This window comes from Anolis carolinensis, chromosome 1, assembly GCF_035594765.1.
Source record: "Anolis carolinensis isolate JA03-04 chromosome 1, rAnoCar3.1.pri, whole genome shotgun sequence".
In the NCBI taxonomy this organism is placed as follows: domain Eukaryota; kingdom Metazoa; phylum Chordata; class Lepidosauria; order Squamata; family Dactyloidae; genus Anolis; species Anolis carolinensis.
The window spans coordinates 341,206,271-341,229,153 of NC_085841.1; the positions used below are offsets into that span (position 1 = coordinate 341,206,271).

A 22,883-nucleotide genomic window follows, 5' to 3' on the forward strand; every position below is an offset into this window, starting at 1 on the left:
GTTAACTTGTAAGTGAATTCTGGATTCAAGCTACAGATGAAATACCTACATTAAGAGGATTTTTTTCCAGATGCTGTATTTGTTTTCACTCAGAAATGCAGGTAAATGTGTGCTGTTTGCATGGAGTTATATCTACAGCAGATTCCAGCAAATTAAACTTAGCTAACAGAGCAAACCTAATCAAGATGGGAAAACTGTCATTTTCCAAACTCCAGAAGCTTCTCTCATTCAGGTTAAGGTCAGAACATGGAAAAACCTTTTAAAAACAACATTTGAATTAATATTTTTTTCCGGTTAATGACCAGAACATTTTTGAACCCTTATGGTAGTTATGTACCTCTCACTTATGGTGACCGTATAATAGGGTGTTCGTGGCAAGATTTATTCAGAGGAGGTTTACTTTTATGTTCTTCATAGGCTGGAATCGTGTGACTTGGTGAAGCTCAAGCAGTAGGTTTCCATAGTTAAATGATGATTTGAACTCTGGTCGCCTAAATTCCTCACTGTGAGAGCTGTTCAGCAGTGGAACTCTCTGCCCCGGACTGTGGTGGAGGCTCCTTCTTTGGAGGTTTTTAAGCAGAGGCTGGATGGCCATCTGTTGGGGGTGATTTGAATGCGATTTCCTGCTTCTTGGCAGGGGGTTGGACTGGATGGCCCATGAGGTCTCGTCCAACTCTTCTATGTTTCTATGATTCTATAAATTCCTAGTTGAACACTGAGACCATTATATTATGCTGACTCTTGTTTCTTTTTGGAGTATAGCCTGTAAATCCTTCCCAGCTGTCATGCCCCACTGGCTTTCTAGGAATTTGGATCCCAAAAGACCTTTCCAAGTTCTGCTCTAGGGAACTTAGTGTGCTTCCTTTGCCTCCAAGGGAAGGGTAGGCGTTCACGTAGTTTGCATTACAAACAATATATTAAACATGTTTTTAACCCCCCCCCCCAAAAAAAACAAACCAGCAGACCTGAATGTGACTTTAATATCTGATGCTAAATTTCAGCAAATCAAAGCCTTCTATGAATAACAACATTATCTACTATACAGTATTCAAAGTCAGCAAAAAATTGGATATATCCTGGAAGCAGAACTACTAATCCTTAGTTTCCAGGAAGATTTACAGTGGGGAACCTAACCATATTCCCTCTCTTGGGCCTGGTGATAGCTCTGAGGCCCATTCCACATAGTTGAATAAAATCCCAAATGTTCTGATTTGAACTGGAATATATGGCAGTATGGACTAGGGGACCCTTCCACACAGCCCTATATCCCACACAGAAAATCCCACAATATCTGCTTTGAACTGGGCTATCTGACTCCACACACAGATAATGTGGGATTTTCTGCCTTGATATTCTGGGATATAGGGCTGTGTGGAAGGGCCCTAAGAGGTCCTTCCACCGGTGAAGCCACCATGTGGAAAGTACTACTGTTATTCAAGAAAAATCTCTGTGGACAAATTTCTATTTCTGTAGAGAAACCCAGAGATGCCCACCTTTCTCCATGAACAGGACGAGGGATGATAGGATGCAGCTTAATCTTTGGGTTATTTGGATTTTAACTTTTTTTTCCTTCAATATATTGATTCAAAACTAGAAGATCAGATGACAGCCATAAATCTATTATAAGTAACTGCAATAAATCTATTCTGAGGCAAAGTAGAGGTTTTACAATCTGAATAGCTTTTTGAATACATTTTGTTCTATGATAAGTTCAAACCTTATCAGTGTATGTAGCATATCCTGCTTGCAAGCCTAGATACATCCCGGTCTCCTTTTTCCCGGTCCAAGGATCATGTAGAATGACAAGCCAGGACTCCCACATCTTTTTTCTTTATGTCATGTGTGAAATTGTCTGTACTGCACTGGAAATCTCTTTTTCATAGTCTTAGGCCCTGTCTATGCTGCCATATAAAATCCAGATTATCTGCTTTGAACTGGATCACATGGCAGTGTAGACTCAGATAATCCAGTTCAAGGCAGATAATGTGGATTATCTGCTTTCATAATATGGATTATATGGCAGTGTAGAAGGGGCCTACGTCTATGAAGCTTTCAATTCTCTGTGTAGTTTGTCTTAGGGCCCTTCCACACAGCCATATAATCCAGATAATATCAAGGCAGATAACCCACAATATCTGCTTTGAACTGAGTTATCTGAGTCCACACTGCCATATGATCCAGTTCAAAGCAGATAATGAGGGATGTTTTACAGCTGTGTTGAAAGGGCCTTAGTTTGAATTGGGTTAGTAGTCCCTCTTATGTGAATCTAAGTCTGCATGGACCAGCCAAAGAATTCAATATTTAGACTTTTCGGATAATTACAGTTGATCCATAAGGTTTAAAAAATACAGTACATATAATATTTCTAATGACTTATTTAGAAATTGTTTGTTTTTAATATATTTATATTTTATTCTGATTTTTTATTGCTTTTTTACCTTGAATTATTCTTAATGGGTTATTAGCCACCATGGGCCCCATTATCAGGAGAAAGAGGAAATGTGGCATGTAAGGTCAGTAGTTGGCACAGTTCAGCACTGTGGAGCTAGTCATGGTGCTCTAGATATTACTGACTTTTATTGGTCATGGATTATAGGAGCTGCAGCACATGACCCTGTAGAGAAACTAAATTGTGCTCTGAATCAACTAAGAGTTCATCTACACTGAAAAATTAATGCAGTTTGACACCACTTTAACTGCCATGGTTCACTGCTATAGGATCCTGGGAGTTTGACAAGGTGATTCCAAAGAACAATTCCCACACTGTACAGTACAACACTGTACTGTGCAAACTACTTGCCCTTTGAGATGTCTAGATAGCTTTGTCTTTAATGACGGGGATTGCTAAAATAGAGAATGAGAAATTCAGACTGAGATCATTTATACAAATTGAATCATGCCATAGTGGTGTAGTTCTGAGAGGGACAGCTTTTGACCGCAATCCCTCTGCTAGTAGCAATCTGTGATTCGGGAATCTTAGTTTAGAAGATGAAGACTAAATTCAATGCCCCTTAGGTCATAATGACTTCATCTTCTAAACTAAGATTCCCGAATCACAGATTGCTACTAGCAGAGGGATTGCGGTCAAAAGCTGTCCCTCTCAGAACTACACCACTATGGCATGATTCAATTTGTATAAATGATCTCAGTCTGAATTTCTCATTCTCTATTTTAGCAATCCCCGTCATTAAAGACAAAGCTATCTAGACATCTCAAAGGGCAAGTAGTTTGCACAGTACAGTGTTGTACTGTACAGTGTGGGAATTGTTCTTCGGAATCACCTTGTTCAGTTATTCGTCAGGCCAATATGCTAAGAGTCCGATATCAGAACAGAATGCATGGTGGTACATCGATTCATATGCTACACACACACATGTATGTATGTATGTATGTATGTGTGTGTGTGTGTGTGTGTTTATATAGAATCATAGAGTTGGAAGAGACCTCACGTGCCATGCAGTCCAACCCCCTGCCAAGAAACAGGAAAATATCTTGACCATGATGTATATTACATTTTAGATGATGCAGAAGTAGCTGATGCTGATAGCACTGAATGAGCATGCGGTCTCTCTGTTTGTCCCATTCCTCTTGCTATACAGAGAAAATTGCCCATTGTTCACTGTTGTCTAATGTTTGATTTCTGCAAAGCATTCAAATTCTGTGGATAATATGCATGGAGAAATTATAAAAGAAAAGGGGAAAAGACAGTCATGTTTATGACTAATTGATTTGAGGTTTTATGGACTCTAATCCACTTCTGGAAATATATGGAAACTTACTGTTGTTATGTGCCTTTAAGTCATTTGCAGAGACTCTTAGGCGAACATATCACAAGGTTTTTTGGGCAATATTTCTTCAAAGGAGGTTGGCTGTTGCCTTTTAGGCGGAGAGAGGCTGATTTGCCCAAGATCACAAAGCGGGTTTCCATGACCAAGCAGGGATTCAAACCCTAATCGAGTCCTAGTCCAACACTCAAAAAATATGCCACAGTGGCTCTCCGTATTGAAACACACCTGGGGAATGTGGATTGGAATCTACAAAAACATACGCTAAAATAAACTTACAGGGGAGAAAAAGAGTTTGAAAATATTCTGTTAAATGCTATGGCAGAGATCAACAAGCAGGGGTATGTAGGCAGAAATCAAGTCTTCTACTTGCAAGGTCTTTACTGAATTTTGTATTCCAATGGTGATTTCTGCCTGTGGAAATAATTGTCCGGACAAAACCAGAATCCATATACAGTAGAGTCTCACTAATCCAAGCTAAACGGGCCAGCAGAATGTTGGATAAGCGAATATCTTGGATAATAAGGAGGGATTAAGGAAAAGCCTATTAAACATCAAATTGGGTTATGATTTTACAAATTAAGCGCCAAAACCTCATGTTATACAACAAATTTGACAGAAAAAGTAGTTCAATACGCAGTAATGTTATGTTGTAATTACTGTATTTACGAATTTAGCACCAAAATATCATGATATATTGAAAAAATTGACTACAAAAATGGCTTGGATAATCCAGGAGCTTGGATAAGCGAGGCTTGGATAAGTGAGACTCTACTGTATTTGAATTCATTGCCATTTATATACTAATATAAACATATTATATTATACTAGGTGTAATTTAGTTATTATTTTCACCTGTTGTCTTTTGGATTAGATTATTTTAAATTGGTTTTACAATATACAGCTCCTACTTATTGATCAGTTCCATGTTCTTTTCTGTGGCATTGCCTTAGACAGTTCTATATGTTTGAACTCAGGGTGCCTCTCAGAGGAATTGTGTTCATCTGTGTACAGCTAGTGATTTCTGTATACTCAATGGGCATATGATTTGGAGAAAATCTTCACATACATTTTGATTCTCCACTGTAACTTATACTAATGAAATGGAGAAAACTGAAGATAAGTAGATGAGTAGATTTTTGGGTGGAAGGACTGTGAGTCCTGTTCATTTCTGATAACCAAAACAAATAGTTGGGTTCAGAATTTTGCAGATACTAATGAATGTTTTTTGCATTAAGTTCCTGCTGTCGATCATAGAATCATAAAGTTGGAAGAGACCGCAAGGGCCATCCAGTCCAATGCCTTGTCATATAGATCTTTGGGTTTAAGTTTTTTTTCCTCCCCCAAAAGCAATAACAAAATACTTCTTGTAAGCCTGATTGTCTGTCCAGTCCTGATGTAGTCAAGCCTCTGTTCAGTAAAAATCAGAAGTACAGAGGATACAACTACAGCATCCCCGACAGATGGCTTTCTAGCCTCTGAGTAAATATCTCCAGAGAAGGAGAGCCCACCACCTACAGACGCAGTCTGTTCCACTGTGAAAAGCAGTAACAGTTTTCACTTATGTGGAGATCCATGTCTTTCAAAAATGATTCCAGAGCAGGTAAAAAATGGGCCGCTGTGTGTGAGAGAGGGATATCTGTGTGAGTGCTGTCAATGCTGTCACCATGAATGCACAAGAGGAACGACTGCCTCACTTAGAAGAACTTGTAACAGAAGATAATGGTAATTGCTTCCCTTTACAGGCAAACAGATGGTTTTCTTTGATTGAGGGAGATTCCTATGATATAGACTAAGAAGCAGCCTACTTGGATCTATGAGATATGGCCATGGTGGCCCAGTGCTCAGGAGCTCTGCACTGCATTCCAACAGAAGGCTGTGATCCAGGATTCTCAGCTTAGTAGCTGAAATAATTATTCACTTATTTAACTTTGATTGCATCTTCCTCTGTGGCATGGGATTGGACTGGATGGTACTGGTGGTTTCTTCCAAATCCATGAATCTGTGATTTTATGTTCATAATGAACCAATGATAACCGAACACGCAATCTTATCTGACACTGAAAGCTAAGCAAGGTTGTATATGTATGAGAGATTACTAGCAAGTAGTGCACACATGGACAAACATTTTTGCATTGCAGGCCCAGCCAGGAGGGCCAGGCCAGGAGGGAGGGAGTCGGGCACACGTTGGGTGGGGAAGGCCAGGAAAGGGCAGGGCAGGGTCATCCTCAGGTTGTTCTCCCAGCATAAGGACGGAGCTGATCACCCCATCCTTATGCTGGGAGAAAGGCAAGACACTGGGCGGTTCCCCCGATCCTTGGGCTGTCCTCTTGGCATTATGCATGGAGGAGGGCGAGACAGGTGGTGGCTGAGAGTGCTCCAGAGAGCTCTCAGCTGCTGCGTGCCCTCCTCCCTCGTCTTTTTGGCATAAGGATATGTTGGGCCACCATATCCCTATGCCAAAAGGACAAGGAAAATAAGGAGGGCCTGAGGTAAGCACCCAGAGGGCTGCATCCGGCCCCGGGCCTTAGTTTGCCCATGCCTGAAGTAGTGGGAACTTCCAGGTAAGATTAGGAATGAATACTGCCTGATACCATGGAGAGAACTATTGCTGCCACTCTGAGTAGACAATATGGGATTGGACTAATGTTCTGATTCTGGACAGTATGATACAACTTTCTATATGCACACATTCCCCATACACTCTGCTTAATCAGAACAATATTGGAGAGGTAGAAGCAGCTCTAGTTGCTTATTGTTGTATGTGAAGCCTGAGATTTTTTTTTTAAAAAATCACTTTTAATGCATCTCCTTACAACTTCTAGAATCTATGGCCATACAGGAGTGTGCTCTGGAAGTTAGAGTCCGCAAATTAACTTTCCAAATTCTGTGTGAGCCATCTTCAGGATCCATCTTCACTGATGAAATAGAAGGCAATAGAGCTGGATCTACACTCTCAGTGTAGACCATATAATGCAATTAAATGCATTTAAACTGCATTATATAGGTCTACGCTGACCATATAATGCAATTCCAAATTGCATTATATGGTAACATAGATCCAGTCTAAGTTTAACAAGCAGTTGTACAGTTTGAAGTGCACACAAACACACATAATTTTCAATAATTCTATTGCAAACTTGGTAGCCCAGGTCTGGCTGGTTATTTTAAATATGAATGTGAACTATAGCCTTAAGATCTTCAGCTCCCGGCCACCCTCCTCCCAGTCTATTCTCTCTGACAGCCCACTTTTCAGATTCTTCTTTATTATCATTTTGTTAGTCTTCTAATGGGCCTTCATGTTGTCTTTAACTGGTGATGACCCAATTGTAGGGTTTTCCTTGCAATGTGTATTCAGGGGAGATTTACTGCTGTATTCTTCTCAAATAGAATAATATAATAATAGCATCATAGAGTTGGAAGAGACTTCGTGGGCCATCCAGTTCAACCCCCTGCCAAGAAACTCAGAGCATCCCCAATAGATGGCCCATCCAGCCTCTCTTTAAAAGCCTCCAAAGAAGGAGCCTCCACCACAGTCCAGAGCAGAGAGTTCCACTGCTGAACAGCCCTCACAGTGAGGAAGTTCTTCCTAATGTTCAGTAGAATCTCCTTTCCTGTAGTTTGAAGCCATTGTTCCGTGTCCTAGTCTCTAGGGCAGCAGAAAACAAGCCTTCTGTCTTCTTCCTATGACCTCCCCTCACATATTTATACATGGCCCTCATCATGCCTCCTTTCAGCCTTCTCTTCTGCAGGTTAAACATGCCGCTCCTCATAGGGCTTGTTCTTCAGACCCTTGATCATTTTTGTTGCCTTTCTCTGGACACATTCCAGCTTGTCAACATCTCCCTTCAATTGCAGTGCTCTGAACTGGACTCAGTGTGATTCCAGGTGTGGTCTGACCACGGCAGAATAGAGGGGTAGCATGATTTCCCTGGATCTAGACACTATACTCCTATTTATGCAGGCCAAAATCTCATTGGCTTTTTTAGCTGCTGCATCACATTGTTGACTCCTGTTTAACTTGTCCAGAGGACTCCAAGATCTTTTTCACTGCTGTCAAGCCAGGCATCCCCCATTATGTATCTTTGCATTTCATTTTTTCTACCTGAGTATCTTGCATTTGTTCCTGTTGAATTTCATTTTATTAGTTTCGGCCCATCTCTCTAATCTGTTAAGATTGTTTTGAATTCTGCTCCTGTCTTCTGGAGTGTTTGCTTTCCTTCCCAATTTGGTGTCATCTGCAAACTTGATGATCATACCTTCTAAGTTGAGTGTAACTTGCCCATGGTTACCTAATGAATATCGATGGCTGTGTAGGGTTTGAACCCTCATCACCTAGAGTCTGAAGACCTCATCTCATGCAGTCTGGGCTTTGTTTCCATGTACTTTGGAAATAGGGTCCCATGGAGACCATCACATGGGGTGGGACTCCTTGGGCCTCTGTTTACGCAGTGCATGGAAACAGAGCCCAGAATTCATCTTCGGGAGCCGAGTGCCACCCAACTCCAAACAACAAATGATAGGAAGAGATGGGGAAAGGATATGGGATGGCTGGGCATCCCAGAAGGTTGACCTTGATGGTGGGGAATAAAGTAAGTCAGTTCTCTCTGCTTTCCCCCGCTTTCCCTCTGGTGATAAGATGAGGTCCGTAGTCCAGAATTGAAATCCTTATATCATACTGGCTCCTTGACCCAACTACTTGTAACTTCCCTGTCTTTGAACCTCCTACTTTCTTTAGCCTGTTATCATCTCAAGACCAATGCCTCCCCATTTTCTAGGTTTCTTCTGTTCTAATTGTTCTGTTCTGGGGAATAGCATTGCAACCAACGGCAGTCATAGATATTTATTTTTAATTCAGCCCTTCTGTTTGAAGCTTCAGTGATACCACCTAAACCACTGTCCATTACATTGTGAGAGAAGCAGTGTAAGAATTACACTTGCAGGAAAACAATGCTCTTATTAATTTTTATAATAGCTATATACCTCACCCTTTATCGTGCAATCTATAAATAAAACAATATCAGCAATGTTTATTAGAGGCCCTACCAACTGATCATGGGTTTTTGCAGATGATTATATAGATGCTTGGTGGAATGTGTACATGTACATGGCTTGAGATCTGAGTCACAAAGCACAAGAAAGAAATGCAAGAATAAAGAGAGAGGTTGTTAAAGATACTCCCCCGCACTGCTAGATTTTTTTAAAAAAAGAAGCGTCTTGGTAGCATGTACTGTATTCCCTGTTAACCAGCATTGCAAATATTCTTCAAATATTTCAAAGAGTTCTTTGAAAATGCCTGCAGTGTCTAACACAGACTTCTGGTAAGGTCCACACAAGTTACTAATCCACAATATATATATTGGTATACCTTGCTTTAAAGCGCTTTGCTTTAGAGCATTTTGCTAATATGGCACTTTCCAATTATACAGTACAACACTACTTTGTTGTCCCTGTTTTGGCTGTTTACAACATTAGTGCGTTATTTTTGCTTTTATATTTTATGGTATTTCACACTTAATAAGTGATACTGTAAATACATTTTAGACAGTTATATCCATGGTCTTGTGATTCATTTTAAGGAGATATTCAATTTGCAGCAGTGCTCTGGAACATAATGCACTGTATTAACAAGATATGCCTGTATTTTGTGTTATCCTGTTTTCTGACACATATATGTATTAGTCATTTGTACCTCAAAAGAAATAAAAAGAGAAAGTGAGTGAAAGCAAGCAAGAGCAACACTCACATTTTTTTTTCGTGTCAGGACCGACTTGAGAAACTGCAAGTCGCTTCTGGTGTGAGACAACTGGCCATCTGCAAGGACGTTGCCCATGGGACGCCCGGGTGTTTTACCATTCTGTGGGAGGCATCTCTTATGTACCTGCATGGGAAGCTGGAGCTGACAGATGGGAGCTCAGCCTGCTTCCCGGATTCGAAACGCTGACCTTTCAGTCAGCGGTCCTGCTGGCACAAGGGTTTAACTCATTGTGCCACCAAGGGCTCAGGTTTACTCCGGCTTACTTACATTAAAGGTCCCTTCTTATTTGCAAGTCTCATTACTAGTAGGTCTCTGTTGACAAGACAGTATTGAATACTGAGATTTTCTGGTGTCTGAAATTTCTTGGACTTGTTCTCACTATTACCGTACTTACTTTACTACCTTATTGTCACTAATTTCAGTGCAAGTTATCCTTGTCTGTCCTCGATCGATTCTGAAAGGTCGGGAAGGTAAAGAAAGAGTGAGCGATGCAAGGTTGCACAGTAAACCTCATAGATGACTGAGAATTTGCTTCCTCGTTTCTTTTCTTTTTGAGCCACTTTTCTAACCACTCTGTCACACTGATGCTCTCTTTATCTATTATCTGTCAACATGCATGCTGTTTTAGTTGTGTGCATTAAAGTATTTTCGAACTTTGGTGATCCTAAGACAATCCCATTCAGGGTTTTCTTGGCAAGAATTGCTCAGAAGGTTTCCCATTGCCTTCCTCTAAGTCTGAGAGAGTGTGACTTGCCCAAGGTCACCCAATGGGTTTATATGGTTGAGTAGGGACACAAAACCAGGGTCTTAGTCCAACACGCAAACCACTACACCATGCCTTCTTCTCCAATATACATCCAGCCATAAATAATATTATATTATATTATATAATAATATAATATGTACCAAGAAGTGTGGGGAAAACAATATATATGTATATACTGAAGCAGCTGGGGTTTTGGTGGGGTTGCCGGTTTTTTAACAAATCTGGGTCTGTCTTTATGCAGGACAAGAATCAGCTATTGTCGACAAAAATGTCCTGTCAGATTTATGGAGGAACAGAAGATTGATGGCATCAAATAATGAGTCAGTGAGAGAAAAGAACTGCACGGAGCCAGGTAAGAAATTGAGAGCTTTCAGGTATCCCTCCTCCACTTCTGCTTTGTTGTACTGCTGTACCGAAAGCTGCAGCGATGTGTCAGACTTGGAATAGTCTGCCATGCAAGAAGAAGCTTTAATGAGCACAAAACTTGGTAAGAGACAAAAGACCCAGGGACTGAAGACCTTTCCCAAGCAAGCAGAAAGGTAATTTCTCAGTTATGGAAAATGTGCCTGAATCCTCACACTGGTTCTTTTGAAGATGTGTTTTGATCAAAGCTGTGTGTGTCATCTTTGTGTTGGTGTATTGAGAAATGATTGGACAGCAACATCTATAGGAATGTGATTATTTGCTTTGGAGTGTATGGATTGAGATGTGACATGTTTTATTCAGGCATAATGGTGCGCCAGTTAGTGCCTTTAGCTTAACTTTACTTTCATGGTGTCCTCAAACATTGGACAGAAAAGGTTGGTGACCTGTAGGCAAGCAGGATCTGCTCAGGCAACTATGCATATCAGCCTACAGGAAATTTATGAGCAGATCAGTCTGTACCAAAGCATCAAGTTACTCAGGCTGGGAAATATTCTGGAATCAGAAAATTTCCTAGAACTGTAACTGTTTGTCCTTTGAGTTGTTACCTGCAGCATTGAACTATGGGCATCTTCAGTCATGGCCTCCCATATGGACCAGATGATGTTAGGATTTCTGCCCTGCTCTTAATTAAATAGGATGGTGGTGGAGTGGAACTTTCTTTTGGAATCATCCCAAGCCTTAAATTGAATACGCAGCACTGCTTCTCTTCCCAAAATAGGATAGAAAGGCTGTGCACAGAAAATGCTGACAGAGACCCCTTAGTTCACATGCTTCTCTCTCACCCTAATAGGAAGCAATAATAGGATTTCTATAGCCCTGTTGTAATCTACAAGCTTATTGAGAGTGATTCCATGGGCTAGACTATGATTGAAAATTATAGACCGGTATCAAATTTGCCATTTATTAACAAAATTCTGGAACTGGTGGTAGCCAGCCAACTTCAGGGGTTCTTGGATGAAGTGCATTTTCTTGACCCATTTCAGGCTGACTTCAGGCCGGGTCATGGAACAGAAATTGCTTTGGTTGCCTTGGTGGATGATCTACATGGAGAACTAGATAAGGAGAGTGTGACCTGTTTGGTTCTCCTGGATCTCTCAGCGGCTTTCGATAACATCCACCGTGGTATCCTTCTGGAGCGACTAATGGGTATGGGGCTGAGAGGCATTGTTTTGCAGTGGTTTCAGTCCTTTCTCAAGAATCGCAACCAGAAGGTGGTATTGGGGTAGTCCATGGAGTCCCATGGCAATTAGACTGTGGCGTCCCGCAGGGCTCATCACTTTCCCCAATATTATTTAACATCTACATGAAACTGTTGTGAGGGATCATCCAGAGTTTTGAACTTCGCTATCATCTGTGTGCAGATGATGCCCAACTCTACTACTCCTCTCCACCAGAAATCACCAATGAAGCCGTGCTGCACCTGAACTGGTGCCTGGAGGGAGTAATGGCTGAATGAGGGTGAACAAATTGAAACTGAATCCAGATAAGACGGAAGTATTACTGGTCTCATGTAAGATGGATCCGGGAATAGGGTTACAACCGGAGCTGGACAAGGTTCACGCTCCCCCTTAAAGCTCTGGGGTGATTCTGGATTCTTTCTTAAATCTAGAAGCAGAAGTTACCAGAGTAGCTTTTGCACAACTTAAACTGGTGCTCCAACTGCAGCTAGGCTGTTGTTGGGAGTGAACATAAGAAAACACACCACTCTGCTCCTTAAACAGCTGCACTGACTTCCTATTCGTTTCCAGGCCTGATTTTTTTTTCCGTGTCAGGAGCCACCGGAGTTGCTTCTGGAGTGAGAGAATTGGCCGTCTGCAAGGATGTTGCCCAGGGGACGCCCGGATGTTTTGATGTTTTACCATCCTTGTGGGAGGCTTCTCTCATGTCCCCGCATGGAGCTGGAGCTGATAGAGGGAGATCACTCGCGCTCTCCCCGGGTGGGATTTGAACCTGGCAGCCTTCAGGTCAGCAACCTAACCTTCAAGTCACAAGGCTTTTATCCCCTAGGCCATCGGAGGCTCCTCCAGGCCTGATACAAAGTGCTGATGTTGACCTTTAAAGCCCTACAGGGCATTGGTCCAGATTACTTGAGAGACCAGATTCCTCGGTATACCCTAGGGAGATCTCTTAGGTCCAGTGGGAAATTGTTAGTATTCTCAAACACCTGAGACACTCTACATTTGAAGAGTACTAGAGAGAGGGGTCCTTTTTAAGAGTGGCTCACTCCCTCTGGAATGCCTTGCCAGATGATATTAGATCTGTATCATCTCTACTAACATTTAGAAAGTGCCTTAAAACCTTCTTGTATAACAAAGCTTTTGGGGGGATCATAATTCAGTGATACTAAATGGCTAGGAAGGCCTATGGTGTCAAGGACAGAACGCCACAAGATCAAAGATAACAGAGTTTATTGGATTTACAGAACTCAAAATGCCCGTAAAAGACAAGGGCTAGGCAACTTTAGCCTTTAAAAGCAAAAAGGGGCAAGGAAAAACGTTCAAAAGATAAACCGGATTAAACCGGAGTTTAATCCGGGTAAAATCAAAACAGCTTGCTTCAGCCTGGGAGTAAACAAAACAGAAGCTGGGAAACAAAGAGTTCAAAAGAATGTAACTACAGTAGAGTCTCACTTATCCAACATAAACGGGCCGGCAGAATGTTGGATAAGCGAATATGTTGGATAATAAGGAGGGATTAAGGATAAGCCTATTAAACATCAAATTAAGTTATGATTTTACAAATTAAGGACCAAAACATCATGTTAGACAACAAATTTGGAAGAAAAAGTAGTTCAATACACAGTAATTCTATGTAGAAATTACTGTATTTATGAATTTAGCACCAAAATATCACGATATATTGAAAGCATTGACTACAAAAATGCGTTGGATAATCCAGAACGTTGGATAAGCGAGTGTTGGATAAGTGAGACTCTACTGTAATTGGCAGCAGATGCCTCTCTGCTGCCAGCACTATGTTTTGAGTAACACAGAGTCACTCCTTCACACAGCAAGGCAAATTCCCAATACAAACGCAGCAGCCGAGGATTGAAGCAGTAGAGTAGTCCCAGTTCTTTCCGAAGGTCAATTAGGTAGAATCAGACGTTTGCAGTTCACCAAGTCCAATAGGAGATACCGATTCCGTAGTCAGTTCAGTCCGTAAATCCAGAGCAGCAGATGGCGTCCGTCAAGAAGACGACGGAAGGTCAAAGCTATTGAGATTAAGCAGAGGTTTGCACAAACAAAAGCCCACACAATTCCTCCCGCCGTCTGAACCCAAATTCCAAAACAACTTACGTATCAGCACACGAAAACACACCCGTCTTCAGGAAAACGTCCCACACAGATCCCAAGCGTTCGTCCAGATTACCTTGCCCAACGCAATTTGCAATTGCTCCCAAGCCCCATTTTATGCCAGTTACAAGTCCTCATCACTATCAGCTGCCCTCCTTAACCCGGGCGTTTCCTCATCACTTTCCTCATCAGAGCTGGAACACCTCTGACTACGCCCCACAGCATCCCCAGCTGTGGATCCCGTCCCATCCCTCCAGCTTGTCCATGGGTCTAATCCTGAAGGTCCCCAATCATCTTCCATCCCATCATTGCCAGTGGCACCCAACTCCTCCCTTACCCGAGTCCAATCCATCTCATCCTCTTCCGAGCTAACCAGCTCTTCCTCCATTCTCTCTGTAAACCCCTCAAAAGACTCTTCGTCAGATGGTTCTGCAAAGATATCTCGCAGCCTCTTTCTTTCTCGCTCCTCGAGAGTATCTGACTCTCGAGGAGTCTTACGCCCACGTCTGCCAGTAGCAGAGCCATGAGGCTCAATCATAACATATGGGTTTGTTTTTACAACTGGGTTAGTATAATTTATTTTATTGAACTTTAATTAGAGTGTACAGCATGTTTAATATTTATGGTTTTAACTTTTATATTGTATATTTTCTTGGCTGTAAGCTGCTTTGGATCCTTGAGTGGGGAAAGGCAGAATATAAATTTCTTAAATGAATAAATAGATTAGATATACAAACCAAAGATAACATCCTCATCCTGTTCTAAAACATAACAAAAACATATCAATACCTCTATTTTTGGCTAGTCATTAGCCAATAGCTATCCAATGTGCAACCTTCCTGCTACCAAAAGATACATGTACTTTACAGTTACTTCACTTCAATCCATTCAACTGCTTTATATTTTTTTCCAAAGTTTTAATTATGCCACACTGCAAACTCCCCTCCCTGCATTTTTAGTGCAATACGGACGTCTCTAGGAGCGATAAATATGTGCCATCATTGCTATGTTTCATTGTGACAAAATGTACATCTTTTAAGACTGCAGCTGTGCAGAAGATTGGAAATGTATTCTCACTAAATCATTCAAATAGGAATGGGGCTATAATTTGAGTTTATGATTGCTGTTTTCCATATTACGTACTGCATGTATTAGAATCTCGCATTAAAAAAGGCTCGTTAGAAGTAGGGAAAGGTTTTCTTATCATGACTTGCAAATAGCACTCTGAAAGTACAGTCAAGGCCAAAGTAAAATACGCTGCTGATCTTGATTTTGGGGCCCCACAAAGGTTTTCATTACTTAAAATTTACTTTTTTCATTGCAAATCTGTACACAGTATTTTGTATTTATTGCAAGACTTGGTCCTGAACTTACTATAGGAAGGGCTTTGAAACAGTATGAAGGATCCATTCTGTGCTTAAGAAGCCAATTGATCAGTTCAGTCAGGCAGGTCCTGTGACCCTGCTCTGCAGTTTCTTTTTCATAATGTGTCAAATCCATCCTTGTTGCAGGAAGCGACCATTCCTTTCATTCATATGGATGTTTAACACATTTCTTCATTGGCTAGCCTATTCTTCACATTCTCCTGTCTTGGCTGTCTTGGATAATGGAGCGTAGAATGAAGATTTTCCCTAGGACTGCACCATGAGTTATGATCACCCACAGAGCAAGAATGGAAGCCAGTCCCGGAAGCTGACAGCATCAATTCCATTAATGCTACCAAGCACAGATTACAGCCTTGAGGCTTTGCCAAGTTACTATACTTAGGTGCTTCATCAAAGAGTCTTCACTGTGCATTTTCTTATGTATGTGATTTTTTGAAGAAGCCACTGAAACAGCTTGATGGACAGAAATATTTTGCTGATCCTAATTTCCTAGTGTTCTAGAGTTTCTGTAGAGCTGTTAGATATAAAATCTTTGGTGGGTCTGGAAGCCAGTTTGGGGTCATCTGAATGCTATGTCGGCTGACGCTGGTGCCAAACGTTGGTTGCAGGGGACAGGCAGAATGAAAGAAGCCAGAAATCCAATACTAGTTTTGAAAAAAACAATATTAAGAAATATCAAATGGCACAGAGGGTCTATGTGACCTGTTTAAAATCGCTGCTCTTGGACACTTCCAGGAGAGCCGGTTTTCTTGTTTGCCAGAAAAAGCTCAGTCTGAAGTCTAGAGGGGTCTGTGAACAGCCTTGTGGGACACATTTTGCTCACACAGCATAAAGAAAGACACATGTTACATTTGGCTGTACACATTAGGATACAACACTGAAAGAACTGTGTTATAGAAGATTAAGAACTAGGCCCCTTCCCACATTTTCTGCTTTATAGTAGAATATATGGCAATGTGGACTCAGATAACCCAATTCAAAGCAGATATTGTGGGATTTTCTGTCTTGATATATTGGGATATAGGGCTGTGTGGAAGGGCCCTAGTCTAGTACAATGTCTTGTTTTGATCAGTGGCTTCTTAAGCCTTGTCTACATTGCCATATATTGCAATTTGAACGTTGTTATATGACGAGTGTAGACTCATATAATCCAGTTCAATGCAGAGAACCTGCATTATATGAATTTACAGGCCCTTCCACACAGCCCTATAACCCAGAATATCAAGGTAGGTAATCTGCAATATTTGCTTTGAACTGGGCTATCTGAGTCCACACTCAAATAATGTGGGATTTTCTGCCTTGATATTCTGGAGAATAGGACTGTGTGGAAGGGTCTTGGGTCAACTGGCTAGATGGCTCACAAGAAACCAAGAGTAGATCTGTGCTCTCCTTGAAAATGGAGAACCTGGTTATTCCCATGTATATTCTAGTATTTGGGTGAAAGGAGAAAGTTTATTTCATCAATTTTCTATGTACTCCTTGGAACATGAGTTACATAACACCTTCATAGCACTTCTGATTTTACCACCCTGGAAAGCTGGGCATATTTCACACACACAAAAATGTTGACTAATCTTCTTTAACTCTAAATCATTTATTAAGAGCTATAAATAGCACTGGTCTCAGCCAGAGTAGTTTTGTAGGACACAGGTCTATCTAGTCTCGACATTTGCAAGTTTGGATAAAAAGTATGGAGAAGATTATAGGCATTTGGTTCCAAAATTAGTTTTTAACAAAGCCTAAACTCAGAGAGGGCCTAGGCATCTTGGTCGCCTCTGGATGCTTTGGAATAAAACCACCACAATCCTCACCATTAGACATGCTGGCTGGTACTGACAAAAGATGCAATGCAAAATATCTGGAGGCCGCCAGATTGCCTACTAAGAGAGAAGGAGTCTCTGTTGATAAACAAGGAGAACCAGGAAGTGCCAGTAATTGAAAACGAGAAGCATAATGTATTACTTTGTCACTGTTTAGATAACTTCCTCAGCAGGGAGCAGGTCATCCAACTGACTGCGGTTAGGATCATGCTGTTATCACAGCAATTCTATAACATACTCTCAGTTATGCTATTTGAATTGTGATTTCGTATTTATGATATGGCAATCTGTAAAAGCTGGCAGTCCTAAGCCTAGGCGAAATGATAGATTTATTCCTTTCATGATGTTATTCCCTAAAATATTTACAAATACCTGAATATTACAGCAAACATTAGAAAAGGATCTAAAGGAAGAAAAGGAAGGAAGGAAAAGTAATAAGTCCTCAAAGATTAGTTATCTCAAGTAAAGAATGTTCTCCTTGTGAAAGTTCTTTGGTATGCATGTAACATTTTAAAACATCCCAAAAATTAGTGTTATGCAAAGTATGGAATGACACTCTTAATTCCATATTTTCATCTTGACATCTCTACTGTTGACAAGAAAAAACATGTCTATCTATTCCTGATTATGCTTTGGTGTTGCTTCAGGTTGATTCTCTGTTGACTGGTTCTAATTTTATTTTTCTTCTCTTTTTTTGAATTTGAAGAGCCTTTTTAGCATCCAAAAGTGGCAAATAAATGTTTATGCATCTAAATTAATTTCATTTTAAAGATTATTTAGGTATTAGCATCAATAAAGGAAATGCTCAAATTCTGCTTTTTTGTACATGAATGTATGGATTGAGTTAAAGTGTACATGATATAATAAATGAATGATTAATCCTGAAAGCCATTAAGAGGGAAAGGGCAGAAAGTTTCAAAACATACAGTAATACTAGTTATACTGTAATATAGTATATATACCGTGTTTCCCCGAAAATAAGACAGTGTCTTATATTAATTTTTGCTCACAAAGATGTGCTAGATCTTATTTTCAGGGGATGTCTTATTTTTCCATGAAGAAGAATTCACATTTATTGTTGAACAAAACAATGAACATTTATTATATACTGTACAGTAGTTGTCATCACAAACCAGCATAACCAGACAAACTGTGAATCCTATCAAGAATTTCTTGTTACTGCCATTATTTCCATGTGCAACTAGTATGTACATTTACCAATCCTGCATGCTCTGGTCTTCTGTTTGGCAGGCGCTGGGCATGCTTCCAAAGAAAAACTTTGCTAGGTCTTACTTTCGGGGGAGGCCTTATATTTAGCAATTCAGCAAAACTGCTACTAGGTCTTATTTTTCGGGGATGTCTTATTTTCAGGGAAACAGGGTATAATATTAGTATATTAGAGTTACTATAGTAACAATAGTATATTAATATACAGTACTATAATATAATATACTTGGCTCAAGGTAAGAGTTTTTAGTTTAGGATCTGGTTTGATTCATAGCTTAGCTTAGGATGAGTACATAAGCAGTTGGTTTTAGATCAAGTCTAAGAAGGCCTCCTCCATCGGCCTTTCTGCATCTCTCCTAACTAATCTGGGTTTTGACATGGCTCTCAGATCAATCAGGGACTGTGGGACATTGTCTTTTGTGAGCTCTGCAGTCGTTCTTATGTATCCTGCTCCCCTAGTGCCCTGTCCATACATTATGTTGGGCCTTTCCATGCAGCAAACTAAAGAATTTGACTGTGGCCAAAAAGTTGCCTATTTTCCAAAGCAAGGTGTAATGTACTCCCGTTTGAACTGCTGCGTAGGAGATTTGTGTGTACCCCTTATAATGAAAGACTTCCCACGCAACAAACAGGTAGTAGAATGCATCCACCACATTCTACTGTCATGCAGTTTTAATGAACCGGCCTGAGCACACATAATCTACCCCCTACTAAGAAATTTACCAGCTAATCTGGTGAAATTTTATGTGAAGTTTTTACTTACTGATGACCTTCCCCATGTGACCTTGGTGGTTGCCAAGTTTTTTTTTTCCTGAGGCAGCCAGGATTAGACAATTCCCAATTTTAGACACAGGCTGAGACACACTGGCACTTGTAGTCTTTTACCTATGTTTTTAGATAACATGTATTTTAAGCAGTTTTAACTGTTGTAAATTTTACCCATTTGTGTGTTGTTAATCTCATCAGTCTACATACCTTGTACACCTATGGTGTAATAAGGGTCTTTGGACCATAATAAAATGTTGTTGTATACTGTATATAATACCCTGTTTCCTCGAAAATAACACATCCCCAGAAAATAAGACCTAGTAGAGGTTTGGCTGAATTGATAAATATAAGGCCTCCCCCGAAAGTAAGACCTAGCAAAGTTTTTGTTTGGAAGCGTGCCCACCAAACAGAACACCAGAGCTTGCAGGATCGGTAAATGTATGTACCATAGATATTGTTGTACATGGAAATAATGATAGTAACAAGAAATTCACAGTTTGTCTGGTTATGCTGGTTTGTAGTGACAACTACTGTACAGTATATAATAAATGTTCATTTTTTGTTCAACAATAAATGTGAATTCTTCTTCATGGAAAAATAAGACATCATCTGAAAATAAGACCTAGTGTATTTTTGGGAGCAAAAAATTAATATAAGACACTGTCTTATTTTCGGGGAAACACTATAATATAATTTGATATATGCTATAACATGCTAGATGTGAGGAACATTTGGATCTCCAGATGTTTTAGGCTTCAGGTTCCAAAAAACCCAGCCATTCTGACCAAATGAAAGGTCTCTACACTGTACAGTGTCCCCTTTGTATCTGCTAGGGTTACAAGTAATGTCATTATATCATTATATATGACGACATGGTAAAATGGTTCCCCTGTTATCAAATGGCATAATCAAGATTTGCTGATTTTTGGGGAGAACATTTTCAAGCTGTGAAGGGTTGAATCCATGGATATGAAGGACCATCTGTATTCTGGTACTTCAAATAGCTGAATGGCCAAAGGTTTTGCCACTCATTATCTTACCTGTAACAAGACAAGAGTTTTTTCTCCCACCCTGGACATTCCACAGATATATAAATCCCACTTGCCTAGTTTCCAGCAGACCTCACAACCTTTGAGGATGCCTGCCATAGATGTGGGTGAAACATCAGGAGAGATTTCTTCTGGAACATGGCCATACTGCCTGGAAAACTCACAGCAACCCAGTGAATTCAAGTTGTTTCAGACTTAAGGCAACCCTAGGTCTAAATTTTCTGATGGAGGCCAGGTAAATAACATTGGAGGGCCACATTCAACTTGTGGGCCTTCAATTGGGGACCCCTGCTTTAAGTGGTAGGCTGCAAAGAAAAAGATTAGGAGTGAAATGGCATGGGCAGAGAGCCACTAGAGGTCGAGTATTTCCCAAAGCAGTAAAGGGTTTCCACCTAATCAATGGATGACCCGCCCTCGCAATAAAAATATACTGCTTACGATCGGGACTTTGTCCTTGTAGCTTATTTTTATTAACTCTCTACTTCTTTTCTGGATCTAACTCATTATTTCCTGGTTCCCCTTTGGTGGCATCATTCTGACAGTGACTTAAAAATACCTGCAAGATCAAATAGCATGAATAGAAGACATACAACTCAGTCCCAAGATCAAAAAAGCCGAGACTGAAAAAGCTTATGCTACAAACCTCTTTCTCTCAGTTAGTCTGACAGGTGCTACAAGATCTCTTTGCTTACTGATACAGGTGAACATCACTGTATCTTTGAATGCAAGTAATATTTAAAAGTCGTTACAGAATAATTAATATTAGAACATTTTCTTTATTTGAGCCACAAATCAGCACCATTTAAAGACAACTCCTAGGGCTTTTCTGTTTACACAGATATCCACGCCCACAGGATACCATATAGGATAAGATATTTTCATGTTTACTGATGGGTCTGGATAGCTGTATGGAAACAGATAGTTATCAATTTTTCTGAAATTATATTAACTATATGCCCTTTTTGACTTTCATAACATCCTCCAGGGATGATGGTTTTAAAAACTCTTCAGGGTAACATGCTACTTTGTCAAATAGCTTCAGGCTACAGTGGAGGAAAAGAAACCCTCAAAACTATTAGAGAACAGCAAAGTATCAGGTAAAATGTACATAATTTCACATTGTGTTCTCTTCAACCTATTAATAGTTGGAGAACTGCTGTATTGGAACATAAACCTTTGTAGAGTTCTAGCAATATTTTTTAAAAACCTTTTTTGGAAGTAGACGTTGAGGAAACATGCTGAAATATAAAGAAGGTTAATATGAGTAAGATGGGTGAAAGGGAAACTAGAATGCACTGTGAACATCCTGACTTTCACAGGATTTCAATGTATTGCAATTACATCTTTGAAAAATAAGATGTTCCCTATCGATTTTGGACTGTAAGAACATTGTGGTCAGAGACCTAATGTTTGCTTGCGGAACTCAGTAAGGTTCTATATGAGCGGCACTAACAGCAGCAAGGCAGTGAGGAATTTGTAAATGAAATTATTATGATGTTTATTTATATCCCACTTTTTCTCTCCATATGGAGACTCAAAGTGACTCACAACTAAAAGCATTTCAGTACAACTTAAAATATACAAATATGAAAACAGTATTTAACAACATTCATATTTAAACAATCCAAATTAAAACTATAAAAGCACATTGCAAAAGTACAGCAGCCCATGATGGTCTTAAATATTGAATTGGATTAAGGCTTTTGCACAAGGTCTGATGGATGATTGGCATATATATTTGGTGTTGCACTGTGTTAAATCTTTTATATATTGTATTTTACTATGTGATTTAACTATTTTAACTGTTTTATTCTTATTTTATTGTATTATGATGTACTGGTAGTGATCCTACCAGTTGTGTAAGCCGCCCTGAGTCCCCTCAGGGAGAAGGGCGGGGTAGAAATACTGGAAATAAATAAATACCATCATCTTTAAAAGTCTTCCTGAATAGAAAGGTTTTAGCCTTCTGCCGCAAGGACAGCAATGAGGGGACCATTCTGGGCAGGGAGCTTCAGAGTCAGGGGCAATCACTGAGAAGGAAGTCCTGCTCTCTTGTTCCCACCAACCAAGCTTGAGATGGACCAAGAGAAGGGCCTCTCCTGAAAATCTCAGGGCCCAGGCAGGTTAGTACAAGGGGATGTGGGTGGCCAAATCACCTGAACTTGAGTGTCCAGGGTTTTAACGGTCTTAACCAGCACTTTGAATTGTGCCCAGAAACAGACTGGCAGCCAGTAGAGCTGCTTCAACAGTGGGGTTGTCCACTCCCTGCAGCCAGCCCCAGTGAGCAACCTGGCTGCAGCTCTTTTGACCAGCTACATTTTCTGAGCACTCTTCAGAGGCAGTCCCACGTAGAGCGTGTTACAGTAATCCAGATGGGATGTAGCTAAGGCATGTACCACCATGGCCAGATCTGGCTTCTCAAGGAACAGCCGCAGTTGGAGCACAAGTTTTAATTGTGCAAAGGCCCTCCTGGCCACCACCAATACCTGGGCCTCCAGGATCAATGCTTACTCCAGGAGGACCCCCAAACTGCGGACCTGTGTCTTCAGGGTGAATATAACTCTATCCAGCACCAGCTGGATCCTTGATCTGCCTTCCAACTGACC

General features: G+C 40.5%; 1 protein-coding gene and 1 long non-coding RNA gene across 4 annotated transcripts in view; one reads left to right on the forward strand and one right to left on the reverse strand.

Moving 5' to 3' along the window:
• Positions 1-22,883, forward strand: part of slc24a4 (solute carrier family 24 member 4) — a 157,091-nt gene that overhangs the window by 10,040 nt on the left and 124,168 nt on the right. For all 3 annotated transcript variants that reach the window (XM_003214403.4, XM_016990901.2, XM_016990904.2), the window contains exon 2: positions 10,551-10,661. In XM_003214403.4, coding sequence (XP_003214451.1) covers positions 10,551-10,661 — 111 coding nt within the window. The remainder of the gene's footprint in view (positions 1-10,550; positions 10,662-22,883) is intronic.
• LOC134295515 (uncharacterized) lies at positions 13,127-14,569 on the reverse strand. Its single transcript, XR_010002116.1, has 2 exons — positions 14,032-14,569; positions 13,127-13,946 (listed from the first exon to the last, which is right to left on the reverse strand). It is a non-coding gene; the product is annotated as an uncharacterized LOC134295515 (long non-coding RNA).